Source organism: Sphaeramia orbicularis, chromosome 2, assembly GCF_902148855.1.
Source record: "Sphaeramia orbicularis chromosome 2, fSphaOr1.1, whole genome shotgun sequence".
NCBI lineage: Eukaryota > Metazoa > Chordata > Actinopteri > Kurtiformes > Apogonidae > Sphaeramia > Sphaeramia orbicularis.
Window position 1 is genome coordinate 14,198,381 of NC_043958.1, and position 27,775 is coordinate 14,226,155.

The window sequence follows — 27,775 nt, forward strand, 5'->3', positions numbered from 1 at the left end:
TATTTCAAAACACTACACTGTCCCATGAAGGAATATTAATTATATAATAAGTATATAGGCCTACACTACAAATGAGAAACTAAAGCAAATAATTCTGTTCATAATTTGAACTGTAACCCTAACCTAAAAAGGAACTGATAAGACTACCGTCAAAGTACCGGTTCAGTAAGAGTAGTAGTGTGGATGAGATATTAAAAATACCTAACAGTTTGATACAGAGCATAAAGATTAGACTGTGTTTCAATGGAAAAAGTTCATTTGATTTGGTAAGTCCGGAAGGACCCTGTTCCAGAGTGATGGGTGCATCAGGGTGAGAGGAGAGGCAGATGAAGTGATTACCCATCATGCCTAGTGCCTAGAGTACCAGTCTGTGGCTTGGGGTAGGTTCAGCAATGTTATGTATCCAAAAAATGACATTAATAAATGTTTTGATATTGCATAAGGTTACCAAAACACTACAAAAAGCTACCAGCGCTCCAACGGAATATGAGAGTGTGGGAAGTTGATGATGTTATGAAAGTGGTTTCAGTACTTCCTGTTATGGTATATCTTTCTATTATATGACCTTTAATACAGTACATTAAATATAGGAATACACCAGTTTTTCATTGAAAAAAGCCAAGGTTGATGGTATAATAAAGTGTTTTTATTCCCTTTCAGAAGGTTAGACAGACAAAAAATCATTTGGCAGTCAGCGTTTTAACTAGAAAACAATCTTATGGAGGTTCCGTAGTAAAACACATTTCTGCTGTTGAAAGATTCTCATATCTGTTTTCAGACAAAGCAAATATAGAAGAAAAATCTGATTGAAATGTTAGCTTTGCCTACATGATTCTGACTGTTAGACTTCCTTTCAAAAACTAAATAAATACAGGAGAGTTTTTGAAGCTTAATTGTTACAGGAAATAACCTGGCATTCTCCAGACTCTAGACCCTCCATAATTTTCTAAACATCAATGAAAACACTTCTGATTTATTTTGTCCTCCACAAGTAGCATCCTGCATATCCAGTAGTCATCATATTTATCTGTTTAACTCAGTTTTTCATCATTTTCTTTAAGAAACTGCTTTACATTTCTGTCATTTTATGTCATTTAGGTGATGTACAGTCAATGTACATATTTTATTTTTGCAAGAACTGTAAGTTATCTTGAGTAGTTTTCTGTGAAGTGACATTTAAGATTACAGTGGAAGCAGTCTGGTAGAGCCGGCTCCCCTGGATGCTCCACCTGATTGGACTCAGTATAATAGGCTACCAAATAAAAGAACAGTGAGAGGAAGGAAGCCTTTTATTTCAGAAAGTAGCACCTTTGCTCTGTAATATGAAAGAACAGGCCAGTGATGAGATTGTGAATAAAGCATAAAAAAAAAAATTACAGCTTTTTGACAGCAGTACTTGGCAGGTATAGTTTTGACTCAGATCCCTCTATAATTGTAATTACCTGTACATGATTTTGCCCTTATGCGACTTGAACTCTGAACAAAAGCCCAGTAGAGCTGTCACTTAAATGCTTCTTTGAGTGTAAAATGGTGTGATTGACATAGGACAAAAACTCTGTCTGCAGAGACTAAGTATTCTGTCTGATTATTTATGAAAGTCTGTGAAATCTTACTGCAGGAAATGAGAGTGCACGCTGTACCGACTTCTGTAATAATGGCCTTTTATAAAGGTATGTTACCAGCACGACATGTTTTACAACCAGCCTAAGAGAAGAATGTGAGGGACGAACAAATCTCATAGACCTCCCGGCTTTTGTGTGGAGCCTTATTTAACTGTGATCATGGTGGAGGAAAGTTCTCCATGGGTGCGGAAGCAAAGGTTCAGGTGAGTTCTGTCCAAAATGGATGAGTTCCAGCACGTTAAAGAAAGTCATTTTCCCTGCTCCAGTGCAAACGAGCCTGGATGTTAACACTATTGACATTAGTGGTGTAGGCGTATGGGGCAGGGGAGGGGACAGCTGAGTGTGTGCTCAAGTCCCTCTGGCAGTATCGAACGTTTGTCTCTGTGACCCAGAACTACCTGCTGACAAAAGCGCTACCTTATTTCAATGCTAATGTGCTGTTATGGGTATTTTCAAAGCGTTGTGGCTATTTATTATGAATCAGCTTACCTGAACGGCGTCGGTTAATCCTGTAGATCCTTGCAGAGCTGCCATGCACCAAGAGGTCATGGAGATAGTGTTTAAATAGACTCTGCCCGCCTTATTATTCCGGGGGGGGGGGGGGGGGGGGGACTGCAGGCCCATACAGATCTGACAGATCCCTCATTTTCACCTCTAGTTGTAAGTGGCAGCCAGGTACAGTACAGATCCTAGGATTAGCCACTTCCACATAACAGGGCCTCCTTTGATAATAGTTTATATATTTATTTATTTATTTTACTTATATATTTATTTTTTGCAATGTTAAATGGAGAGATCGCCATGATCCACAGCGGCTCATACAGTTTAGAAGCCAGTAATAACCTGGAGGCTCATGGGGAGAAGCTATCACCAGTAATGACACCGTCTGAGCAGCTTTTGAATAGAGGGCAGCAAAATGAAATGTATTTGTAATAGAGACAACCGTGTAATAGAAAGGGAAAACAATCTCAAAGAGCCCGAAGCTGTTCACTGTAATGCACATAAAGTTATCAGGAAATGTAGCTGTTAAAAATGTCCACAGTAACAGAGGCAAATCTGTGGAAGACACATTTTAGTTGGAAGATGTTAGAACTTATCACTGGACATTACAATGTTGGAAATGTTCAAGTACCAGAGGCTTAAGATTATCACACAAAGAATACTTGTACCTCTAAAAAGATATACATGTGTAATGTCAGAAAAGAAACTGACAATGTAGCTCTTCACCATATTCTTTTAAAAATGACAAACCATTGTAACTAAATTCACTGTATATCCATAAATTGTTACAAAACTGAATTTGTGCATAAATTAACCTTCTTCACCTTTTTCTGGCCTTTTCTACATCACTTGATCCACATTACGAGTAGGGATGCAATGGTACAGGTTATCCACGGTTTGGTACGTATTGCGGTTCTTGAGTCATGGTTCATGGTAGGGCTGTGCAATTAATCGAAATTCAATTATGATTTCGATTATTACACGCAACGATTACAAAAATGATGTAATCGAGAAAAAACGATTATTAATTTTGAGTTGTTTTAATTCACGCGCATGCAAGCTCCCATGAGCTGCTCTGCCCCGCCCCCCTCTAAGCTACTGCTGCCAGCTAGCCGGCAGGTCCACCCCAAGAGGAAAGTTGGACCTAGCGGTCTGGAAAAATGGCAAGAGGATCACAGCAGAAGTGCTTGGTAAACAAAAAAGGCAAGTCAAATTCAATTGTATGGAATCACTTTGGGTTTGATGAAGAAGACAAAGAGCAAAAACACATCACGTGCTAAAAGTGTTTCATAGTTGTGTCCGCACCGACCGGTAACACAACAAACCTATGTAACCATCTGAAGTTTAACCGCCACCACCTTTATCATATTCTTTATCTTATGAAAAACTAAAACGCATAAAAACAACTTCGTCCGCAATGCAATCTTCAGTCTCCAAATCTCTTTACGCTGCAACTCCCGTATTAACCTAACCCTAACCCGTATAACCCTAACGTGCGTATTCTATAGGGTGTCCCATAAGTCTCCATACATAGGAAAAATAAACGTTTCTTGACATAAACCATTTTTATTTCTATAATATGCTCTATATGACTGCCATTTTGTCGGGAACACATTTCAATGCGTGTCCTCCACTGCTGAAGAACTATAAAGAAGAAATATAAAGAAATACATGTTAGAACCATATGTATTATGTCTCCTATGTATGGAGACTTATGGGACACCCTGTAGATGGCTGATGTATACAGAAGGCCTGAACTGAAACCTCACAGCACGCCACTGAATTTACTATGTTTCATACTACACTGAACATACTTGAATTTATAATTTGCACTTTACGTGAGGTTTTTTTTTTTTTTATTGCTACAGTTCTATGGCAAATCTATAGCAGTTTAATTACAGTGCACTATTTGTTTACAAAAGGAAACATGCTTGAATTTACAGTACACTTATTTGATTTCAAAGATTTTTTTGTTTCGTACAAAAGTGAAAATACTTTGTTTTAGTGCTTAAAAGCTTTATTTATGTTTAAAGAGTATATTTTGCATTGTTTTGCAAGAAAAAAATAAACAACTTTAAGGTTAACAAATAATCGTTTTTAATAATCGTGATTTCAATTATTGCTAAAATAATCGTGATTTTTTTTTTTTCTATAATCGAGCAGCCCTAGTTCATGGTACGGTACAGTTCGGACACAGAGGCCAGGTGGAACCCGGCTGTGTGCCAAAACGTAACTGGGAGCTGGTGGAGAGCCTTAAAGTTCATTTATGTTCGCTTTACGTACCTACATAGGTTTGTCCGTTTCTAACGTTGTCATGTGTTACTGAATTCATACTTCCATTCATCCTGTATGTTTGAATGAATGTTTCTCAGTCAATCCACCAGAGGGCACCGTTCTTAATTACCATACCGGCCGAATACCATGAAGAAGAATAAAGTTTTTTGAGAAGAAGAAAAAGAAAGTCAATAATAACAAACATGGTATCGACAGAGGAGGTTTTACTAATGTGGATACTAATGCTTTGCCTAATGCTTTAGCCAGTCTCTGTGTCCAGCTCCAACCCATGACAGTAGAATTCGGTAAGTCAGTCATGTTCCAAAGCACTAATATAAATTCCAGTTGTCCGGAAATGTGATTTGAAAATCACAAGTGAGCCACACCGTGGTCTATGCTCGTACTAAACCGTGAAGGGCGTACCGTTTGGTATGACGTGTACCGTTGCACCCCTAATCACTAGGTCATTTTCTTTAAAACGGGTAAATCAGCATTTGAGGAGAAATATGTTTGATAATTCACAGCTTTGTTTTACGTATTGAGATGAGGCAAAAGTCATTAGAGACAAACACATGTAGGCAGATAGACCAGCTTTAGTTTGTTTTGAGTGTATATAGCCTTTACCACAGTTTTCTACAGTTTTTGAAGGTTTTTTGAAAAGCTTGAAATACAAATTTTACACACATATATATGTATATATCTATATATATCTATCTATATCTATCGATCGATCGATCGATAGAGATATAGATATATAGATATATATAGATATGTGTCATACCCAGGTGTGTGGGAATGAATTAGACCTAGGTAGGCAGCATATCAAAAGTGGAACCTTCTGTGACGTGACCCTTGGTTTGTGGATTGCTGTTAAAGCACAACAGTTGTTATCATCTTGTTGTTTTTTGTTTTGTTTTGTTTTTTTTACACAGAAGAGGATGGAGCTGGGAAAGAATTACAAGTGTTGTTGTTGTTGTGTTTGTAATAATAGAACAATAATATCATCTTGGTGGAATGAATAATGTCTGAGATAGCTGAGACCACATATTTCAATCCAGGTTAATGCTAATGTCAGCTAATTTCCCTAAGTTTCACAGATATTTTAATGAAGACCTGTACATTTCATGGCATATTCTCAGACTCGAGTACAGTTACAATCAAATAATGTTTTTGAAGTCAAATATTTTATTCATTAAGTCAGAGCTTTTGAGAAAACCTCCCACACACAGCAGCCTCTTTGTGAGTCCCATTAAAAGGACCGTAAATTTACTTTGTTTTGTGATGCTTTATTAAGTAAAGTTTGATGTCAGTAAACTAGTGTATAGCAGTGACTCATCCATGACCTCTCCAAGATGGAACTGACACCTTGTACTCTGCAGCTCCACTCCCCTTTGTCCAAATATGGTAATTTCCAGCTCAAAGGGCCAACATGGTGACAGTGTAATGGGCGAACTACTGGCTTCAAAACAGCAGTTTAGAAACAAGTGGGTATGTCACAGTTCTTCCATTGATTATATAAAGTCCATGATTAAACATAACTAAGCCTTAATAAGGCAATAGGGTAAGACATTTATTTGCAATGTTCAGTCTTGCTACCTTCAACGTCCTTAACTTGCCAAAACATTTATGTGACGACTCTACTATATTCTATACTGGAGAAAGGAAAAATGTTTTTTCAGGATTGTTGTGAATATCTCTTACTTGTCCTAATTCACAGAGGGTTAAAATAGATTATATTGCTATTTCACACGAGCTGTTAATTCGGTAGTTTACTGTAGATTTCCTTAGTGTATTGTATGTTAAGGCTGTATTTGCTCAGCTACAACTCAACCTGACAGGAACAAAACACACAGACAACTGTAACACCGTGAAACACTCTGACCGTCTCATATGGCACAAAAACTGGATTTTTTTCTCAATTTGACTCTGCATGTCGTGCCTGAGATGTTTATTTATGGAGCATATGTCTATATTGTCTCTGAAGTATTCATTTATTACCTTATTCAAACAGATTCATAGTCTAACAGTTTGAGTGTGCGTGAACCACCTTGACAACTCAAAAGCTGTGTTAATGTTTGCGCCATCACAGTATGAAAACAGGATGAAAATGTACAGATTTGATTCTGAGTACTGAGTGAATTTATGATGTGTAATATGTGAACGTGGGGGCAGAGATTGGAGTTCAATTTAATCATAGTGACACATAAGAGGAGAACTAAAGGTGGGTAAAAAGTTGATATTAAACCATCAGACTGTAACATATATGAAAAAAACTAAACAAGATATAAATTGTGCACTGAATGTAAGTGTTCATCATCACAACAAACATGATAGGCTTCAGAAATGTCATGTGAGATGCATAAAACACTGAAATACAATTCATACTTTACTTTCCTAATCAGGTCAAGAAATCAATTAAAATGAGATATACAAGACTGATAGCACCAATTAATATGAAGTGTCACAAAATTACCAAATGATTGTGGAATTTTTGGTATTTCTGAATAAACATTGAGCAAAGGGTGACATTTTCATACAAATACAATAATTGTTGTTTATTCTCATACTTAACATTATACTCAGATTCATAGCTTCAGGTTTTAGCCGGCCCTGTGGTTTTCTTTGCTGCTTCACACAGCTTTAAAAACTGGTTTTTCCATCGGCAAATTTTAGGAATATCAATTGTTAGTAATAGTCATTGATAGTCAGAGGTGCAAATACTTCTGTCAGTCATGTTCTGTCAATTTTGTACTTTTACATCCTACATTTCATGTCTGTACTTTGTAATCCTTACGTTTTCAAAACAGGCTTTTTACTTAAAAATTTAAATTATCTGAAGGAAATTATCCAATATTCGGAATTTGTGCTTTCTCAATATCCATTATTGTTATACTACTGCGTTTTTTGTAACTTCCCAACATCAGCACTGATTTGAACCTAAACGAATGCAACAATAATACATAGAAAATATCCTATATCTATCAGTACATAGCACATACAACAAATATAGCAAGATGAAAACAACATAAGAAAAATAAAAGATTACAAAAGGATTGATTTAAAAGGTGGAAAATTGAATAAGATAATGATGTAAAGACATATGAAGACAAAAACAGTTTAAAGACATCTAAATTAAAAGTAATAAGACACAGTGAAGTAAAAGGCACAATAAGAGAATTTTTCAAAGACGTAATAGTATGAAAACTAAGAAAAGATGCAAGAAGATGAAAATTTAGGTAAAAACCTAAAGCGAGACAAAAATGATATGAGATGTGTCAAGACAATAATCAGTACAGATCTAACAACATGTAAACAAGGTGTAATAAGACAAAGAGTGTAAGGGAGGAAACGGACAAAAATAACACAGTGAAAGATAAAACTAGATGAATGCAATGTAATATAGGTAACATGATGAAAACCAGTACAAAAAAACAAAATGATGCAAGTTAAAAGACAAAAATCTTGATAAAACTCAAAACAAGATGGATATTGACCCTACATGTGATGGATGCAGACAGGCTCCTCCCACATTGCTGCATATGTTTTGATCATGTTCCAAGCTGCATAATTTTTGCCAATCTATTTTTGAGACGTTCTCTGAAATATGTGGGAAAACAGTGCACCTGTCCCCACTGATCTCATTGTTTGGTGTGGCCCCCATGGATGCTCCTTTCAGTGGGCGCTGTGTAAATATGATCGCCTTTTGCTGTTTGTTGGCCAGGTGGCTAATGTTGTCTAAATGGAAGGATACCCCACCACCACCACCACCACCACATATGAACAATGGATCAGAGAGGTTATGCATTATATTCACCGAGAAAAAATTAGATATACAATTAGGGGTTCCACCAGAAAGTTGTATGCCACTTGGCAGCCATTTATCAGCTTTGTAGAAGATACGGTAGTTAACAGCATATCTGTGTAACTCCAATATCTGTCTACCTTTTTACTTATATGCTTTTTATTCATTTTTTTTCCTTTCCCCTTATCTATTTATTTAGGTAGTTAGTTATGTATTTATTTATTTATGTATGTGTATGTGAACTTAAAAATATGTATGTGTGTATATGTGTACATATATATATATGTATGTGCATATATTTGAAGGAGATTTATATATGTTTGTACACAAGTATATTATGTCTGGCTGCATATAAACTTAACAAAGGTCCAGTACTTGGGGTGGGTGGAGTGGGTGGGGGGGGCAGTTGGATAGGAACTGTATATAACAGTTTCATGTTCAAGTTGTGTCTTTCATGTTGTACATTTGAAAATTGAAAAAAAAAAAAAAAAAAACCCTTAATCCAAAAGAATCTACCTCAAAGCAAGACGATCACTTTTTCTTGTCACGTCTCTTATGTGAGTAGAAGTCAAAAAAAAAAAAAGGCAAAAAGATGTAATGTGAAGGACAAAACAACATGACATAGCAAAACAAAAACAGCATGAGAGACAAAACAAGACATAAAGGACATGAAAAATGTGATACAATAACAAAACGATGGATGATGCAGGAAGAACTGACAATAAATAATTGGATAGACATAACCATGGGAATTTATAGGATGGAGAGAATAACCTCCATTGTAAATTTGAAGATGGATTCTTTTGTGCAACACTGGAAGGGATGGATGAGATATGTGAGGCATTTGAGACTCGATTTTGCTGAGATGACCGCATGAATATGGACTCAAAATCCTCCAACTGAAGGAAATGTGTTTTTGTGTTTTTATTTATCTATTTATATGTTGATTCTTTACTCTGAAATCCTGTATGTCAAGGCAATAATGAGCTGCTGTAAATGTTTTTGTTGTTTTCTACACCCACTCTCTGGATGTATATAGTTTATGTGTATCGGTGTAATTTTTCAATTTTAGTAAAAACCTAACTTCTTTCTATAAAGAGGGAATAAAAAAAGAAAAGAAAAATGTGATACAAAAACAATGTATGAAGATATGATGCCAAAGGTATAATGACCAAATATAAAAGACATGGGGTCAAACTGATGTTGTTTTCTTTGCATTTCAGGCACATCTTAAATCCTAGTCCTCAACCAGGAAAGAGGCAGAAACAAAAAATGTTGCATAACCCACCAAATCAGAGATGTCAAATTATATGTGACTTGTACGACTGCAGGAACGCTGTATTAGCTGAAATACAGAAGGGAATTTTTACTTTATTGATTTGATTTTAGTGATTTATTCCGAACATGCAGTGAAATTTAACATATATGTGATCAAATAAAGCATAAATAATAATACAAAAATCAACAAGACAATCTTAGACAGAAGAGCAGCACAATAGTTTCATTTACATGCCCGAAAAGGGGTGGGAAGAAGTGCAACTTACTTTACAAATTATAGATAAGAGAGATTCACTCGGGATTAAGATCACAGATGACCTGTGGAATTATCACAAATTACCACAGGTAATACTGAACAGGGCTGTAATCTAAAAGTCTGACATTATATTAATATGACATGAGCATCAGTTCACTTTTAACAGCCAGTAGAAATATCATGCAGAAACCTACATTATACTTTTAAACGTGCGGTTTCACTTTTACTGAAGTAAAATGTTGAATCAGCAATTTTCCTTTTGCCAGTCCCTCTTTTTCCAATAGTGAAGTATCCACTTGAGAAAAGAATGTGTGTATATTTCCCACCTCCATTTACAGTACATACATTCACAAGGCAATTTCATGCATTTATTTTTTGCTGCAGCAAGCACATAAAGGCAGATGGTGGCAAGATGCTGAGAAAAGAGCAGCAAGTATGATGACACCCCAGCCTGGAAAACAGAAAAGTGTTTTTGTAAATGGGCGGAGTGAATGTGAGGATTACTCACAGTCGGAGATAGAAATGAAGGAATTTTCTATCGATTTATCTCCGACTACAAAGTTTGCTCATTTTGTTTCATCTCGGTTTATAACTCTGCCGCTGTTGATGATAGTTTCATAAGTCACGGTTAAGCTGAAAAGGTGTTCTCAGTCAGCAGCGAGGGCAGCTCTGACAGGAATTTGTACACAGTGAAGAAGAAAAGCAAGTTTTCATTTATCTCTGTATGGTTTTACTGCCTCTTGGCCACTTTTCGTACTGTATTTTGATGTTATGGTATTGCAATTTTGGAGTTATTTACCTGTGTTTACATGTCTGCCAACATATCTCATGTTTTAGGAGTCTTCTTTTTATTTATATATATACACACACACACACATATATATATATATATATATATATATATATATATATATATATATATATATATATATATATATACACACACACACTTGATATTTCACAGATTTTACATTTTTTAACAGACAATAAAAGAAAAATGCAAAGACATAAGAAGAGCATCAACAAGCACAGACAGGGCAGTATCAAAACTTAAAGTACAACGGTAACGAAGTGGGTCAATGAGTCACAATATTATCTCATCATGATAAGAGGGTTGAGTTATCTGAGGTATTGTCAGATCATTCAGATATATTCTCATGTTATGTCAGATCATGTGTGCAAAATGGTTTGTCTGTGACATCACTTTGTATTCATTAAGGAGTTTCATACATTTTGCTATTACATGTATTTAAGGACATACAACCATCTACAAGTCTACAAATATAAGCATATGTAGATTGTTGTTGCACACAGACGACTACATATTGGTATCCCAATAGATACACATACACCTGCTGACATGACTATACTTCCACCATTTTCATAGACATTTGTGCACATTTTCCTGGAGTGCATACTTACACGTTGATAATGAAACACAGACGTTGAGACATATGTATATTTTTCAGGAGAAAAATAAGGTGTTGTCCTATTTGGGTGTTATATCTCCTAGGATAGTTGTTCATTTTAGCCAATAATTACTAAATTTGTCCAAATTAAGGTTCAAGGAGAAAGTTGTTTTTTCCATGTTGTATATTTCTTTAACAATTCTAATCCATTCCTTCTTTGTTTGGGGTTCTTTCCTCAACCATTTTCTTGTTATGGCTTTTTTACAGGCTGTCAGCATTATATTAATCAGGTTTTTTGTGTGTAGAATTGACTGTGGGTGGTATATTTCCAAGATAAATTGTGCAGAAATCATGTTTTATGTCAAATCCCATTATTGTGTTAATCATTCTCATTGTTTCAATCCAGTAAGGCCTAATTCTTGAACAATCCCAGAAAATGTGAAAATGGTCGGCAAAAGCATTCCCACATTTTCTCCAACAATTCCCATTACTTGGTAGGCCCTTTTGCATTTGTTTTAATTTGGGAGTAATGAGTTTGACATGCCTGATTGAGTTTTACAAATGTTCCTCCACTCCTCTACATGTTTTAGGAGTCTTTTAAAGGATTTTTTTTTTTTTATGTTATCTCTGAAAACGTGTTTTATGTATTGCTTGGGGGGAGTTATTTTTTGCTTTGCACATTATTTGATCTTACATTCTACCACATTCTCATGGTTGTTTTTCTTCTCTGCTTAATGAGTCTATGGTACTTGTAGACGTATTACCACACACCTCCACATACTAATTAAATTACACTGAGACAAGTTGAATAAAACAAGCTATGATTCACTGTATGATACTATATATACTGTGTGCTTTACTGTGTATTTTATTGTGTTGGAAATCACATTCTTTATAGCAAGTTTCTTTGGATGACATTTGTGTTCCACTTGTCTTCTACACGGCACAGATCCAGACAGGAAATGTACACAAAGGCAACACAAAAAGACATGGAGGAGATTGAACGAGACAGAACAAGGTCAGTCTGAACAGGTTTCAAAGCTAAGCAAAATTTAATCTTAAATGCCAATAAATCTGCAAACATCAAGTCATATCTTTGCATTTAGCCGTTTATTGCAATTCTCTTAATTTGCGCTCTTCTTTGTTTCTCTTTTTGTTCGTGTCCTGATCTCTATCAGTGTGTTTGTTCGCTGTCAGTCTGTAAAGTTGACTGTTGTACTTCCTATCCTGTACACATCATCATTTGCATCAGTTGTATTCTTTGTGCGTATTCCAAACAGCAGGACAAAACAAGGAGCTTGGACCTAAAGAGGAGCTACCACTGTCACATGGGTGTAAATATAGTCTGACAGACCTGCTCAAGAATCATATCAGACAGTAAGGAGAGTTTTACATTTACCTTTCTGTGTTTTATGCATTAATATAGAACTGGACAGTATTTCTACTGCAGCTGATGAATTGCTACGTCTTCTAGGTGGAACGTAGTAAATGTCCACATCATAAATATTGAGAACAGATTGTCACTTTTTCTTAAACTGGCAGTGTGGCATTTTTCACTGGATCCTATGGCTCTGTCCATTTCACTGGCATTAAACTGAAATGATCCGAGCACCAGTTAATATGGTACTCTGCACCATGTGTCATGGTTCGTTTATACTATTAATGCTGCTATAAATGTCATTAAGTTTGGTTGGTATTTTCTGTTAGCAGTGAAAGTGATAAGTGTTCTAGTAGTAGTAGTAGTAGTAGTAGTAGTAGTAGTAGTAGTAGTTGACTTTGAGCTTCTAAACGTTACCAGTGTAATTTTGTGATTGCTTTTTATCTACAACTGTAAATTTAACCCGCTTAAAGGGCTCATATTTTGCTAAACCCACTTTTATTAATCTTTGGTACATTTATTTGTGTATTTGTGGACCCTAATAGTTACAAAAGTCTAAATTTGAACCTTCCAGGTGCTGCAAAGCTATCTTTATATTCATTTAGGCAAAAATTGAGTGGATTTCTACAACCCGTTGAAATTCCTGCTTAATTTCTGGCCTCTATAACTAGTTACATCACGACATTTGCACATATAAGGTCAAGACTTCAGACAAAACACTTCTCAGAGTACGGAGAAGTAGGACAAAGCAGTATGGTCAACAACCGGGAGGGGGTGGGGTGTAAAGTGGCACATTTGCATTTAAAAGGCCAGCACTCAAAACGACCTCTCTTGTGTCATTAGTCAGGAATAGGGTTGAAGATGGACCTGCGGAGTTGAATTAATGAAGAATTCAGACCCAAGCATTTACAGGCATTTACAGATTATATAGACCACAGGGAAATGTTTTAAAATGCATAATTCTACATATAAAAGCAAAATATCACTCCTTTAATAAAGGTATCAAAATACTGCCTGTCTATTGGTTGGTGTTTGGGCATAGACTAGTAAACTTCATATCAGCTGCTGGATCATAGTGTGTGATTTAGCTGTTGCTGTGTTGGCTTTTTGGAGCTTATAGTGACCATATTTGGGCAAAAGGGCTCTGGGGGGTCATGGGTGAGCTAATGCTAAGTGCTAGCTTACTGACTAAACTTCAGCAAACACTGAGTAAAAAAGCCATGTGTTAATGTAACCTTATTACCACAATTACAGTTGACCTGTCTTTTAGAAAAAAAAATGCATGTTTCACTAAATAAACCGAAACACTGTTAAATCCAATTCCATAGATGAGCCAGCCATCATACAGAACCACGTTTGGTGAAAATTGCTTTGTGATATAATAAATGGAGGAAACATTTCAAACTGGACTAGCAGGTAATTTATTAGAGGGTCTAAATAAAATGGATGACACCACAATGACCCCTGGAAAAAATACTGCCTAAGCATTTTCTAGAGGTGTTCAAAGTAAGTATGTGACAGTATTAGAAGTTTAAGATACTTCTGGATTGGCTTCTTGTTGGAGCTGAGTTGTTTTCCCCTTGCACAATGTCTGAAGAACAGTTTGTTCCACAGTTTGGAACATTTACTTGAATGCAGTGACGCAGAGAAACCTTTGGTCATCGAAAGTCAGAGGTCCGGATCACTAGAACCTCCTGCCTGTAAATATCTATGAGTATGTCTGAGCGCACTGGAGGGATTTTTTTTTTTTTTTCTTCTAATTTGGCCAAAACTTTCACTTGGACTCAAAGATAAACTATTTAAATTTTGGTGACCAAAGATCAAGGTCAAAACAACCCTAACATTTTTGGTTATAACATGCTAATAATTGAGAGAATATGAACAGATTATGATGCGCAGGGAGTGGACACATCTGTTAGAACACAAGTATGGTTTTTGTTTCTGTGCATATTCCTCAGCTCCATATTAATATTTAGACAATAATGTTACATGTTTAGTTGAAAATTTTTAGGGATATTCTGAATAAGAAAAGAAAAATGACCAAATATGAGTTAAGTTCCTTTTACTTGAGAGGTTATAATTGAAAAAGGAGGAATTTGGAGTTTATTCATTGAATTTACCCAAAATATGTTATGTCATGATATGTATTGTTAGGTTGATGAGAAGTGACAGAATTACAGTGTTGCACACACTCCAGTAGAGTGCTGTTGAAACACCTGAGTTGGACACCTCACATGTTCACATCCTTTCGTGTGTCTTATGGATGTGGATGTCATCCTGGAGACTCCTGTCATGTTTTTCTTTCCATTTGTCTCCTTTGTGTATTTGTTGACAGGTGTGATGACTCATGACTCATAGCCAAATCTTGTTTTGCCTTAATGGTAAAAAAAAAAAAAAAAACACAACAAAAACCATGAAACCTGCTGCAGTGCTTTCAACTCTTCTGCTTCACATCTACAAATGGCAAAAGGTGATGGTGAGGTGAATGCTATGCCTGTGAGAAACAGAGGCGATCTCCCTCTCCCATTCCCTCTCTCTGCCTCTCTGCTGTTTCCATCTATCTTTCATCCCCAGACGTGTGAAGCTTTCCCCCTCCTACCTCATCTCCTCGGTCGACATGCTTCATATCAGCTGCTGGATCACGTTCGGAGAGCTCAGTCAGTTTTAATCACACTCTGCTTGCAGTGCTTCCAGCGGCCAGCGGTGTAACTGTGGAAAACCAGGAGGACGATGGGGCAGAGTGGAATACAAACGAGGCTTCAAGCTCTTGATTACACACTGACCTGATCGTCCATGTTGAAATCTGAAGTTACAGCAGGAAAGATCAAAGTCGGGGAAAAGTCTTTCATACATAATGGAAATCGACTTTTTACTACTTGATCTTACTGATCATTTTAGGCCTCGTGTGTTGTGTCTCTTTCCCACAAGTAGATGGTGGTAGTACAATTTATATGTCAAAAATAATTGGGTGAAAACATTTGTCCTGCGGCAATCTAACATAGCTATTTTCTTCTGCTGGTGAATTAAATTTTTCCTGCAGAAAGTCTAATTAAAAAGTGGAAAATTTCAGAAATACATTGATAAGATCACCCATTCTGAGCTTCTTAACCTCATGAGCATCAACTGAAGAAAAACAAACAGATAATAGTGACTACATCTCAACCTTACGTCAAGAGGTTGTGTGCCTCAGGAGAAAAGAAGAGTTCACTTACTACCTACGCTCTCTGCGCTCTGTGCACATTCCACCCCGATGCCCCCTCCTCGTGTGAAAGTATTGCCTGTGTGAGACACGAAGAAGGAGGCAGCCATCAGCGACATGCTGCACGCCTCAGGCTGTTTCACTAAGCATCAGCCCGAGTGACACCATCTACCTGCTGTTACCCACACTCCTCTGCTCCACGCTGCACCCTAGTGTTGCAACACTGGCATCTGCTGGTCCTATGGAGGACTGCAACAGGACTGTAACTGCTCCAAATGTATGAAAAGTTAATTTTGCACCATATGATTTTTTTTTTTATATGAATCCTCTTCATCAACCTAGAACCTATTTTTTAGACTGAAATGCACCGAGATAATTGGGTAAACTATTTTTCATGAAAATACTGTAAACTTTCATAACTGAAATGTACCAGTGTCAGAGACTCAAAGACCTCAAGATCATAAAAAAAAAAGATATGTGACATTAAAATTAAAAATGCAAACATAGATTCTTAAAGTATTTTTGACGTCAGGTTTCCCGCAGGGTTAAAAGTTTGAATTTACAAATCTGCCTTTAATACCTTAAAAAAAGTCTTTAAAAGGTGTTAAATTTGCGATGGTAGGTCTGAAGTTATGTTGCCATAAACCTGTTTGCTGTATTGTGTTTAAATGTCTGAGCTGCAAAGACAGTAGCATTAGTCGACTTGGTTCCACCTGTTCCAACCAGACGATTTGTATTGAAATTAGGAATCACTTATCACAAACTTTACAGCCCCCGGTGAGAAATGACTCGTCATGGTGGGAATCAAAGCGTTGGTGTAAATAAAGACCTTTTCCTAAATTCAAGGAGTCACAAATTTTTGCTAGTGTGGTCGGGAAATGGGCATTAAATTCTGTTCTAAGTAGTCTTAAAAAGGTCTTAAAGGGTCTTAAATTTAACTTGTGGAAACCTGTAGGAACCCTGGACCTGTATTCCCCTGAAACAACACAACACAGCATTTGATATTTTATCCTTGATGTTTTCACCTACATTTACATAATTGTGTTTGTTTTGATTCCTTGGCTTGACAAAGCATTACCACGTATCGCTGTTATATTTTTCACAAGACAAACACCAAGTAATGAAGTGTATCAGTTATCATTTTGTTTCATTCTTTCTGCAAACAAGTCCTTAGGCGTGTAGCAGTGCAGTATCTTTGTTGTCTTTCTTGATGTTTTGTGTTTCTGGATGCATCACACATTCTTCATTGGGGACAAGTGGACACTGCATCAGGTCAGTCCACATCCTGCACCCTCACCTTCCCCAGCCAGACCTTTGAAATGTGTGCACAGTGTGGTTTTGCTTTGACTGGTTGAAATATGCAAGGATGACTGGAAAAGAAGTCTTGGCTGGACTTTGTGGCAACAGTCAAGATGGTTCTTTTCATCTTTGGTCTAGAACATGCCTGTACCTTCCAAAAATGACCTTGAGTACTGACTGATCTGACCCTAATCCACATTCCATAACGCTTCTGTGAGTAGTTAACATGACACTTCCTTTTGGCTTTGTAAAGGTTGTATACAGGGTGGGTGAAATGTAACTAGGCATTAAAAATTAGTAATAATGAATGAATGGAATGAATGACCTTCTGAAGGTGTCATCGAGAATTTCCTGAATCTGTGAATAAGAAAATAAGAAATCTCCATTAGTGTTGTCTGTCTAAAAAATGTTTTCGTCATGACTTACATACTAAAAATCATATAAGCAATTTGTAATGCCTAGTTACTTTTCACCCTCCCTGTATATCATAGAGCTCGAGATCAGTTGGTTCTGTCAGCTGTGTGTTCTGTACTGTCCAAATTGTTTCTGATTTGTGGTGTATAAAGATTTACATAAGGTTAATAATTAATGCACTTAATATACACCCACTCCCCAAAAACAAGAATCATTTAGCCACTCTGCTCATAAACTAAATCTTACTGACGGGATGAACAGTGAAGCCTCCCATCCGGGCACAGTATAAAACAGTTTAGTGGAGTGGCAGTGATGGAAGTAAGAATTTAGTGGTGTTACAACCGTGACGGAAGGATTACACGGATCTCTGTGTGGTACAGATCACAGGTAGACAACCTGTAGCTGCTGAACCATGTGAAAAGAAAAAATAAATGAAATAAACGTGGCATTTTGAACAATTGGTGATCATCGTTGTAGCCTAAAGCCATTCTTACAGTATACAGCTATATAAATATGTAGTCTACTTCTAGAATCACGTCTTTTTCACGAAAATGTGAACTCAGAAAGTATAATCTGCTACTTTATAGGACAGGTACCAATCAAATAAGTTGTCATTTATTTCCAGAAAAGATGGGAATTTCTCATCTTGCGTAACTGGTCGATACTTCATTAATTAATAAACAAAGCCTGCACATGCCTGTGCTGTTGTCTCCACTAAACAAATAATTTAGCTGCTGTTGGGTCAAAAAAAGACAGCAAAATTATGAATGCTTTGTTGTAATTTTGTAATTTTATAAATGGTAGCAAGCATTGTTCCATATATATTGTGGAAATGCTGAGTCAAAGTACTGAAAACACAGCACATGTTAGTAATGTTTATGTTGGCCAAGGTAGACGAAATAGGCGGTCGTGGCTCGAGGATTATTTGTGGTTCTACACATTTTTTTTTTAAACTCCTCGGTTATAAATGTCTCTATGGGTAATAAAGGCTACCAACCCCTGGTATAACACTGTGTAGTATATATTACAATTTTGAGCTCTTAAACATCATGGTGTATTAATTTTTCAACAGGTAGTAATAAAAAGCCAGTAACTACCTGTCATTGTATGTCTGAACACCTGTCTGTTCTGGTGTTGTAAAGGAAAAAATGAATAATGAGCATTTTCATTTATTTAAACAAATTAAATGATTTAAATGTCATTTTCCTCCAAAAATGTATATAAGCTATTCTTGTTACACGAGTGGCTTATTGAAAAAGAGGACATTTTATTTAATGTTATTTACTGCGGCTGGCAGGGGGCGCTACTTGGCCTTTTGCTTCCGTGTACGACTGTTTAAACCACCACCGAATGTAATGCCTCGTGAAGTGTGAGCATGCGCAGTGCAGAGCTGTGGCTATGCCGTTTCAGTCGGATTGTTTTGCTTTGGGGGAACTGGTGAGAAAACAGCTGAGCTGTTGTCATTCTGTTGTATGTCTGCAGGAGACGACACTAGTCGATTTCTTTTCGTGTCCAGTTTACAAAGCTTGTAATTCAAATCGATAAAATGCTGCTAACAGTCTTCCTGAGCTGAAACACACTGACATTACATTGATTTAAGACAAGTTTGTTGAATGAAGCTTAATATAAATGATTAAGTTGGAGCATATTATTATTTTACACACAAATGAGAGCATGTGTCATATGTGTTTAGTCTTTAGATAATGTGTTCTTCAATAACCCTGTGTAGGTGAGGGTCTGATGGAGGAGTGTGAGCAGGTCAGTGGAGGTGAGGAGGAGGAGGCAGGAGCAGGTGAAGCCATGCTCTGGTCCATCCAGGAGGCTCTGGAGAGGCAGACCCTGCAGATAGGAGCGTCTGCCTGCGGGGCCACAGCAGTGGTGGACGTGCTGAAGGCCCTCGGTGTCAGTGTGGCCCCAGAGGAAGTGGACAGCTGTGTTCAGACACGCCTCAGGAGGAATGAGTCCCCACTGCCTGACTACCTGCTGTCCCGGAGTGAAGCCGGTAAGAGGACTTCTTATACACACACTTGTAATGCACTGAAGTACACACACCTCCATAAAGTACACCCAAGGCTATTTAAACAGTCTCAGAATTAACTGTTCACCGGAAGTCGCTTATTATCATCAGAAAGGTAATCAGTGCTTTGATTTATAGCTCTGTTTGAAACCGTGCAAAAAAATATTAGACGCCGCTTCTGCTGTAAATGAGAAATGATGCAGTAATTACAGACTACTAACACTAAAAATACAAAACAATGCCTTGTTTTATAATTTTATGCTTGCTCTCACTTTCCATCTCTAACATTCAGTAAAGGGGAGTAACAAAGTATTTATGTGTTTACAATACAAAATATGAAACCAACAGTAGTGAAGTTCTGTTAATATTTAAATAGGTGGTAAGTAGCAAACAGTTTCATTCTTAATAACAACAGTTTTCTTAAAGGAAGTCTGCATTCTTAAGTGTAAAAGACATCTTTAATTTCCCATAAATATACAATAATTTCTGCACCAAAGAAAACTTTGCACACGATGCAACCAACCTGTGTTCATAACACAGGATGTGGACAGGCAAGTTCCACATTTGACAGTTTACTTTGTTACATTCTGTTAGCAACTTTGGTCCATAAGTTCAGATCAACCAACATATCTGTGAACATGCTCTCAGTAAAACCAAAAGGATCTCTAAATACACAGTTTTACCTTTGTTGTTTGCTGGTTCTCACTTTGACATGGTGCTGTGAAAAACAAAATGCTTGTTTTTTTTTTTTGTTTTTTTTTTGTTTTTTTTTTTAATCTTTTTTGCCAAACAAAGTTAGTTGAGTTAAATGTGTTGCTACTTGCGTCACTTTCATGTAATAAGAGAAAATTCGGCCCGAGTTTCACCTCTCCTTGTGTTTACGTCTCCCTTATCACTTTTAAAAATGTGTATATGTGGGTGTAAGTACTCCTATGCATATTTCACCATGATCTTCATAAATACTAGTGCGTGTGTGAGAAATGACACATGTATTATGAACATTATTTTTACATCTCACATCTGGGCCTTATTCCAAGGCCCATCTATCATAGGTTAATTAGTATGGTTCTGCCTACTCTACAGCCGTATTGGAAAGTAGCTGAGTATTCTTAGATATAACCTTATTGTCTTGTGTTTAGCAGGAAAAAAATCTCCTGTGGAAATGCTGTTTTCCAGACCTTGAAAAGTCTGGAATTTTGTGTGAAAGTCTTAAAAAGGATGGAAAAAAAGTTTCTCTCACAGTCGAATTTTAGAGTATGCTCAAAGGCACATAGTCTTGTATGATAAAAAGTATACAAGGAAAGCATATAAAAAAACTTAATATGATTTCACTGACGGGACCGTGCTGGAATGATATCCAATCAAAGCTTGTGTAGCCTATGTGTTCAGCTTGAGGAGATCATCATTTGTCACTTGTCTGAATCTGGGAAGTAAATATTACACTTGTGGGAAGCAAACTACCATGCAGTCATTCATACATTTATTAAAATGAACTTTTCTTGAACTACACACAACAGGTACAGTCTCAACCAAAAAAGTCGGCACACAAGTATAAAAGTACATAAAGTCAGCGTCTTGGGGGGAAAAATAGCAGTTTTGAAAAAGTCTGGAATTTTTATGTGGCTAAAGAGCAGGCACCCTGAATAAGGAAATTTACTTTGAGTAGATTTCTTCATGTTATAATAGGAGTCGGACAAGTCTATTGTTTTTCTTTTGAAGGTTGCAACGGTTTGATGTGAGAAGTTCAGGCTGCTTTGCACACAAACAGGTGGAAGAAATGTCCTTCAGAGTCTGACTTTTTACTTCTGAATTTTGAGTACATTTCAAAACCTGTACTTTTAAAAGCACTCTTACCACTGTCTTTTTTGTATATAGTATCTGAACTATATCCGCTGTACGAAAAAAAAGTGTTTACCTTCGACACCTTTGGGTAGCTTGACCTACTTTGCAGGATCTTACTTTCCCTCATACTACATAATTCTGGCTCAATAACTACAGGGTTGATATAAACTCTAAACTTGTAGCTACTGAGAGTGATCCATTGCTCACTAAGTGGTTTGATGAAAATGATTCTATAGCCTGCATAAAATAATAATTTGGATTTTTATTTATTTTATTTAAATTCATTTTTGTAGTTGAGAGAGGTCTGGTGGTCTGGAATTTAGTGGTTTATGTGATGGCATAGATCTGGAATGTTCTTCCAACATTTCAAGTGAGGTGAGTGGTGGATGATTTATAGTTTAATCAGTTTTTCTCTGGCTACATTAACTGAAAACAGAGCTTTATTCAGAAATACTCTTTACTAAACCTATATGTCATATATGAGTGGAGGAACACAGTATGTTACAAGTTGTTGGTGTGGTTGCAGTTTTAATTTCTATTTGCCATGGATCAGTTTGTCTTAGTCTTTTTACTTAGTGGAAATCCACCTTTTACTGGATGGGCAACTGGAGTTGTCACTACTATTCCTTCACTAGCTAACATCCTCTTCTCCCTTCTGAAGAGTCACAGCTGCTGTCTGTTGAGGTACATTTCAAAGGAGGACCTTTTATTGTAATCCCAGATCGTTCTTGGTTGGTTTTCCTCATCCTCCTCCTAACCCTAACCTACTGTTGTGTTCATCTTTGTTTAGGCTGCCTGACAGTGGTCTGGGTGAAAGGCTCCTGTTCAGAATTCATAAAAAGATCAGAATAGTCTCTACTCACACAGATTTCTATTATAACCAAAATACTTTTTTATACTATTACAAAGTGCTTAACACATTCACACACATATCAATTAAACAAATAAAACACAAAATAATAACATAATATACTGCACACTAATACCCCTCAGACAGGTGACCAAAAGATTACAATACCCCTTCGGCTGACTAAAACGGTTGGATTACACACAGGCAGGTAGGGTTAATGAATGCAGTAGCTTGTAATTATTTATGCAGAAGTTGTCCTTTTTGGGGGAAGTGAGAAGTAACTAAATACAAATTATCATTGCACTTAAGAGTTTTCAGGCATCTGTCCTTTTTTCTAAGTGTTTTATGACAACTTTGACTTTTGCTCCCTACATTTTAACTCAAATGTCTGTGCTTTATATACTGTACATTTTCAAATCAGATTCATTCCTTGAGTTTAATGTGTCTGAAAGGAATTATTGATAATGTCTATTTTGCATCTTAAAGGGGATGGTTCAGTAACACATTGAAAGGACCATGTTTAAATAGAAGCAATAGATAGAAGCAACACCAGTACATATCAAAAACAACAGAAATGAAAACCCACCTGCAGTTTCGGATTTTGGAATTCAGTCTTTTTTTGTTTATTTTCTTTACTGTCCCTCTGGCATATATGCCGGGGATATAGTAATCAGCAAGTCTGTCTATCATCATTTTGTTTCCAGAGCGTAACGTGAAAACTATTTAAGATAGAGTTTATCAGGGTCGGGGGGGATATGCCATCCTCTGGTGGCTCTTATTTCAAGTGGTCTCATTCCCCAAATAAGAAAAACAATCTTATTACTGGTTCTATCTGCTTCAGTATTTGGTAGAGTGTCTTATGAAGACAAGGTTAGATATATTTTATGATGAGATTACTTTTCTAACGACAAACATGCTTAACAAGATCATTTTCCTATTTAGAGAAAATAAGTAATTCCCCTGAAACAGGCCTTTTTTTATTACTTTGCTGAAACTCCTTTTAAGCAGTGTGGCATCCTGCAGGTGAGAAGTCATTATTAAAAGGTTAATTTCAGACCGTTTTCATGCAGTCTATTCTTCATGATATTGAAATAGCATTCACCAAACTGACAGAAATTATACTACAAACACTCAGGCTCAAAGCTCCCTCTGCAGCAAAGTGCTGTGTGACATTTCAGGTAATGAAATATTAATACATAAAGGGTGATTTTGTATATGTGCATATCTTCCCTCTGCTCCTCACGCAGTCATATTTCAGGTGTCACAGATGCTAGCGGGGACTATAACTTCCCCCCGCTGAATGAGGCAGTGTTAACGTCTCGAAGCCATAAGCGCCGCCACTGCCACTGTGACAGCTGGCTGCACTGCCAGCCACGCAAATTCAAAAGCACCCTCTTGAATTAGACAAAGAGTTTTATGTCTCTCAGAGGAGACACTGTAATTGACTTTTTCAGCTCTGTTACACAATTTCTACATTGACATTTCAGGCATTTAGTTCAGCCTGTCGTCCCACACGTGCTGTTTTGAGTGGAAAAGTTAACATGCAGTCATTGTATAATTGATGTGAAATACAACCAGATGGAATAAACAGCGGTTCCTCTATTTCTACATGACCACATCAGAAGAAACATATGGGAAATGCCCATACAAACAGAAAGTCCAAAAGTTTAAATGGACCGTTTTAACTCTTTCTGCTTGTTGAATGCAGGCTGTGAAATAATAACAGTACTTTGTTGCGGTGCAGGTGCGACTCACGCTCAGCTCATCTCAGGAGCAGAGGAGGCCAGTAAAGGGAAGGTGGTGGGCCACTTCTTCCACCTCCACCCTCGGCGACGGGTCAACCTGGTCCCCTGGCTCGCACGCTGGATCCGCAGGGGGGCCGTACCCATAGCGACCATGAACATGCAGCTGGCTGTACCCGAGGGGGAGGAGTTGCCCGACGCCTGGCACCACCAGCTCATATTCGGCGTCGCACCCAACGCTGTGTTCATGACCAACCCTTTAGATGTAGGTGAGTGAGGGGACATGACTGTGGAGCACCTCACACACAAGTCAACACCTCGTCCACAGGTCAGTTTCAGCATCAAACCAACAAATGACTTAAAACCACTTGGCGTATTATTACATGTATTGTGCTGCCTTGTGGTTGTAAACTCTTTCTCATTTACTTCTGGATTCTAGTACCGATCCTACATGTCCTTTTGTCCTTAAAGATATTTATATGTAGGATTATAGGCAAAGATATTCTCATGATCAAAGTTTTCATATCAGTTTGTCAATGCAGTGGGACGAAAAAGAGTGAATGGTTGGATGTGAATGATTTTTTTCTAGATGGAGTTATAGAAATGCATATTATACTGCTTTTTGTATGTTTTAGTTTTTATTAATGCCTGCCTTCTTTTAATAACATCAGCCTGCCCAGGGACTACAGGTGGAAATTACCACTAGTGCTACAACCTGGCACACTACATCTGTCCTGCTTAAGGTTAATGTATATTGTGCATTGTCCCTGTCTAGATAAATAAATAAAATGAAAAAAAGAAAAGAAATAATTTTAAATATTGCTCATAAATGTCATCATTTTTTTAAGGATAAAGGTCCCAAGTGAAAGCTGCAGAAACCCAATGGTTGTTTTGGGTTTAAATTACTTGTGAAAGACACAACCAGACAAAAACAGAAAAGCTGCAACAAAACACAAACATTGTAGAAGTCGCAATAAGAAAGAAATTTGACAAAACAAATCCTTGAATGTTAAAGAATAAAAAAAATATGGAAAGATTTTTAAAAATTGCAGAAACCACACAAATGACAAAAATAATGCAACACAAAATTGTTGTTGAGGTGTGACGTGGCTCATTTGCATTTAAAGGGCCAGCACTCAAAACAACCTCTCTGGTGTCATTACTCAGAAATACTTTTGAAGATGGACCTGTGGAGTTTAATTAATGAAGAATTCAGACCCAAGCATAGCATTTACAGTTTATGTAGACCACAGGGAAAAGTTTTAAAATGCATCATTCCATTTAAGTAAAATATGACCCCTTTAAGATGTTATATAGAACATGCAAAGTTATTATGATGTTAAAATGTTGGTTTAAAAAATCTAAATATTAATATTATAAATATAAAATCAAAATACACATGAATACCTTAACACCTGAAAACAAAACCTCTGAAACATTTGAATGGACAAGTATATGACATGATAAATAGAATTCATGCGAGAGCAAAATGCATCAGAATACTGATAATTATGAAACGATAACTACAGCCCCTGTTTCTGCGTTGTGGTTCCCAATCCTAATTTCTATCCTAATATTTCTCCTTTCAGTCAGTGAGGATGAGGTGCATCAACGCCTCTGCAGTGAATCTGTGTTGCTGATTCGCAGAGAAGACGTGTTGCAGCGTCTGACTCCTGACTGCTGTCTATCCGACCTCATGGACCACTGTGACCCGCGTTGGAGGGACCTGGATGTCCAGGGTGATCCACTTATTCATGTTCCTGCATGTGTTTTGACTAATTTGCACAACTATTTTACACAGCTCTCCTTTTTCTCGCTGTCTCCAGGTCAGGTGAAGCAGATGGCTGAGGAGGAGGAGGAAGAGGAAGACAATTTAACACATATCAAGATTCCGGCAGCGTACAGGTCAGGCATCACACTATTCGCTCTGCGGCACTCACACTTAGGACAAGAACTCCTGGACAGTCCTGAACTCCCACTGCTGTGACTGGACTATCAAACAGGAACAAGAATTGTAACTTGAATATTTATTTTGATATGAGGACGTTACTCATCTGCTGTGATAATAAAAGTGACACCTGTTGATAACCTTCAGAAAAGCATGTGTCCTTGTAAATTAAACCATTGTTGCAAACATTACAGCAACTTCATGTGTTCTACAAATGTGCGAAAACTGCTTCCTGTCACCAGTATTTCAGCATTTATTATTTTTGTAATGTATTTGGTTTTAATACTGATGGCACTGAAGACTCAAATTATTTCTTCTTCAATAACTACATGCAAATTTTCCTTTTGGTGCTACTCAAACAAAATGAGTTACATTTCCTTGGGTTTGTAAACTAAATTCAGTTGTTTGAGAGTACAGCCTAACTAGTGCAATTTTGGACAGTATGTGTGTGACTGCCTGATGACAGTGACCACAGATGAGTACATTTTCACTGTTTTATGTCAAAGGTCAAATTAAAGAAAATCCAGTGGGTTCACATGGGATTTAAAAAAAACGCACTTTAAATAAAATTCACCTGATTTGACTCTGGTTTACCTTTTACCACATACATTCAGTGGTGTAACATTTGGAAACCTGAAAAAAATGGGCACATATGATATGACTTGTATATCCAAATCCCATTAGTCCCACACTGAAATAAACCATGTATTTCAGCCAAAAAAACAGCATAATTAAAGAAAAAAACTTCAATATACAAAATCTGTTGCTGAATTATAGGGCTAATGCATAAAATCTGCAAAGAATAGGTCCAATAAGATAATTTTATTTAAAGCATCAGTCAAATTGCAGTTAACAATGTTGAAATAATAATGTGTTATTTTGGTTAGTTTTATGCAACTGCAATCACACAGATGAATGAATAGATGCAATTATCACAATTATGTAAAGTAATAATTATCCCAAATAACACTCTGTGGATTATGTAATAATTATGACAGGCCTAAGTCGCAGTAGATAATTTTGTGAACCATGTCATTTGTGCAAATATTGATGGAGTGCATAAAAGTAGATTGTTCCAGGCTATTATCTGCATGTTTGAGACAGAGCTACAGATGTCTCCTGTTTTCAATGACATGAACAGTACAAATACTGAACAGCACAACATGAGGAATATCAGTTTTCCAAGTAAATATTGTACAAACAGTTAAATTCCACAAATTATGACATGTCACACCTGTTTACTAAGATAAAATGGTGCTATTTTGTATTCAGAAGATCAAAGAGCTGCTTCACTGTGGCAATAAAATGATCTTGAAATGGAATGAAACATGCCAATATGAGGACAATATTTTATTTATTTATTTATTTATTTATTTATTTTGTTTTTATTGGAAAAGGTGACAAAATATCTCCAACATTACCATTCATACAGATGTTATCTTTTAGAGCCCATTTCGTATTTCTTATTTTATACATACAAAAGTGTAAAAAAAAAAAACACTTACTAAAAAAACATTTCTCACTTAAAGACAATCATAGCAATACTCTGCTCTGTGTTCTTTGAACATTACACATGTTTATGCAGAAAAACATAAAACAAAGAATAAATACAGGGAGATTTTTAAAAAAGGACATTTTTTGAGGAGTGATACAAAATCTGGGTGGCTAGAGGATGCAAACTTGATCCATTTGTCCCAAATATGATTAAACTGATCTCTGGATTTTGATAGAGTAAGTCAATTTCTCCATTTTGAATATTTATAAGATGATCTCGTACTAATCTTTTATTATTGATGGATTTGGGTTTAACCACCTTCTTGTAATAGATTTCTTGCTGGCTGCTAAAAGCGCCTGTAATAATTTTGTATCTGAGGACAATTTCCACTAATAATTAAAAAAAAAAAAAAAAAATCACCTGAAAGTTTTGAGTGATTGGTTTATGTT

The 27,775-nt window shown here is 36.7% G+C and overlaps 1 protein-coding gene across 3 annotated transcripts; it reads left to right on the plus strand.

Annotated features, from left to right (window-relative positions):
- The first annotated feature begins 18,774 nt into the window (after window positions 1–18,774).
- LOC115436056 (uncharacterized) lies at window positions 18,775–26,384 on the plus strand. Of its 3 annotated transcripts, none has more exons than XM_030158770.1 (5): window positions 18,775–18,869; window positions 19,162–19,434; window positions 23,886–24,152; window positions 25,473–25,622; window positions 25,710–26,384. In XM_030158770.1, the coding sequence occupies exons 2-5, from the start codon at window positions 19,173–19,175 to the stop codon at window positions 25,868–25,870; spliced, it is 840 nt and encodes a 279-aa protein (XP_030014630.1). In that variant the 5' UTR covers window positions 18,775–18,869; window positions 19,162–19,172; the 3' UTR covers window positions 25,871–26,384. The 3 variants fall into 3 exon arrangements, with proteins under 3 accessions (XP_030014630.1, XP_030014638.1, XP_030014644.1); XM_030158778.1 differs by having other exon boundaries at window positions 18,801–18,883; window positions 19,168–19,434; XM_030158784.1 differs by having other exon boundaries at window positions 18,840–18,869; window positions 19,126–19,434.
- Window positions 26,385–27,775: the final 1,391 nt, after the last annotated feature.

Bases quoted from the DNA above. Each gene is read 5' to 3' on its own strand.
- LOC115436056 (XM_030158770.1), top strand. From the start codon at position 19,173: ATGGAGGAGTGTGAGCAGGTCAGTGGAGGTGAGGAGGAGGAGGCAGGA. The intron at 24,153-25,472 runs GTGAGTGAGGGG...TTCTCCTTTCAG, and splicing joins GACCAACCCTTTAGATGTAG to TCAGTGAGGATGAGGTGCAT. The intron at 25,623-25,709 runs GTGATCCACTTA...CGCTGTCTCCAG, and splicing joins GAGGGACCTGGATGTCCAGG to GTCAGGTGAAGCAGATGGCT.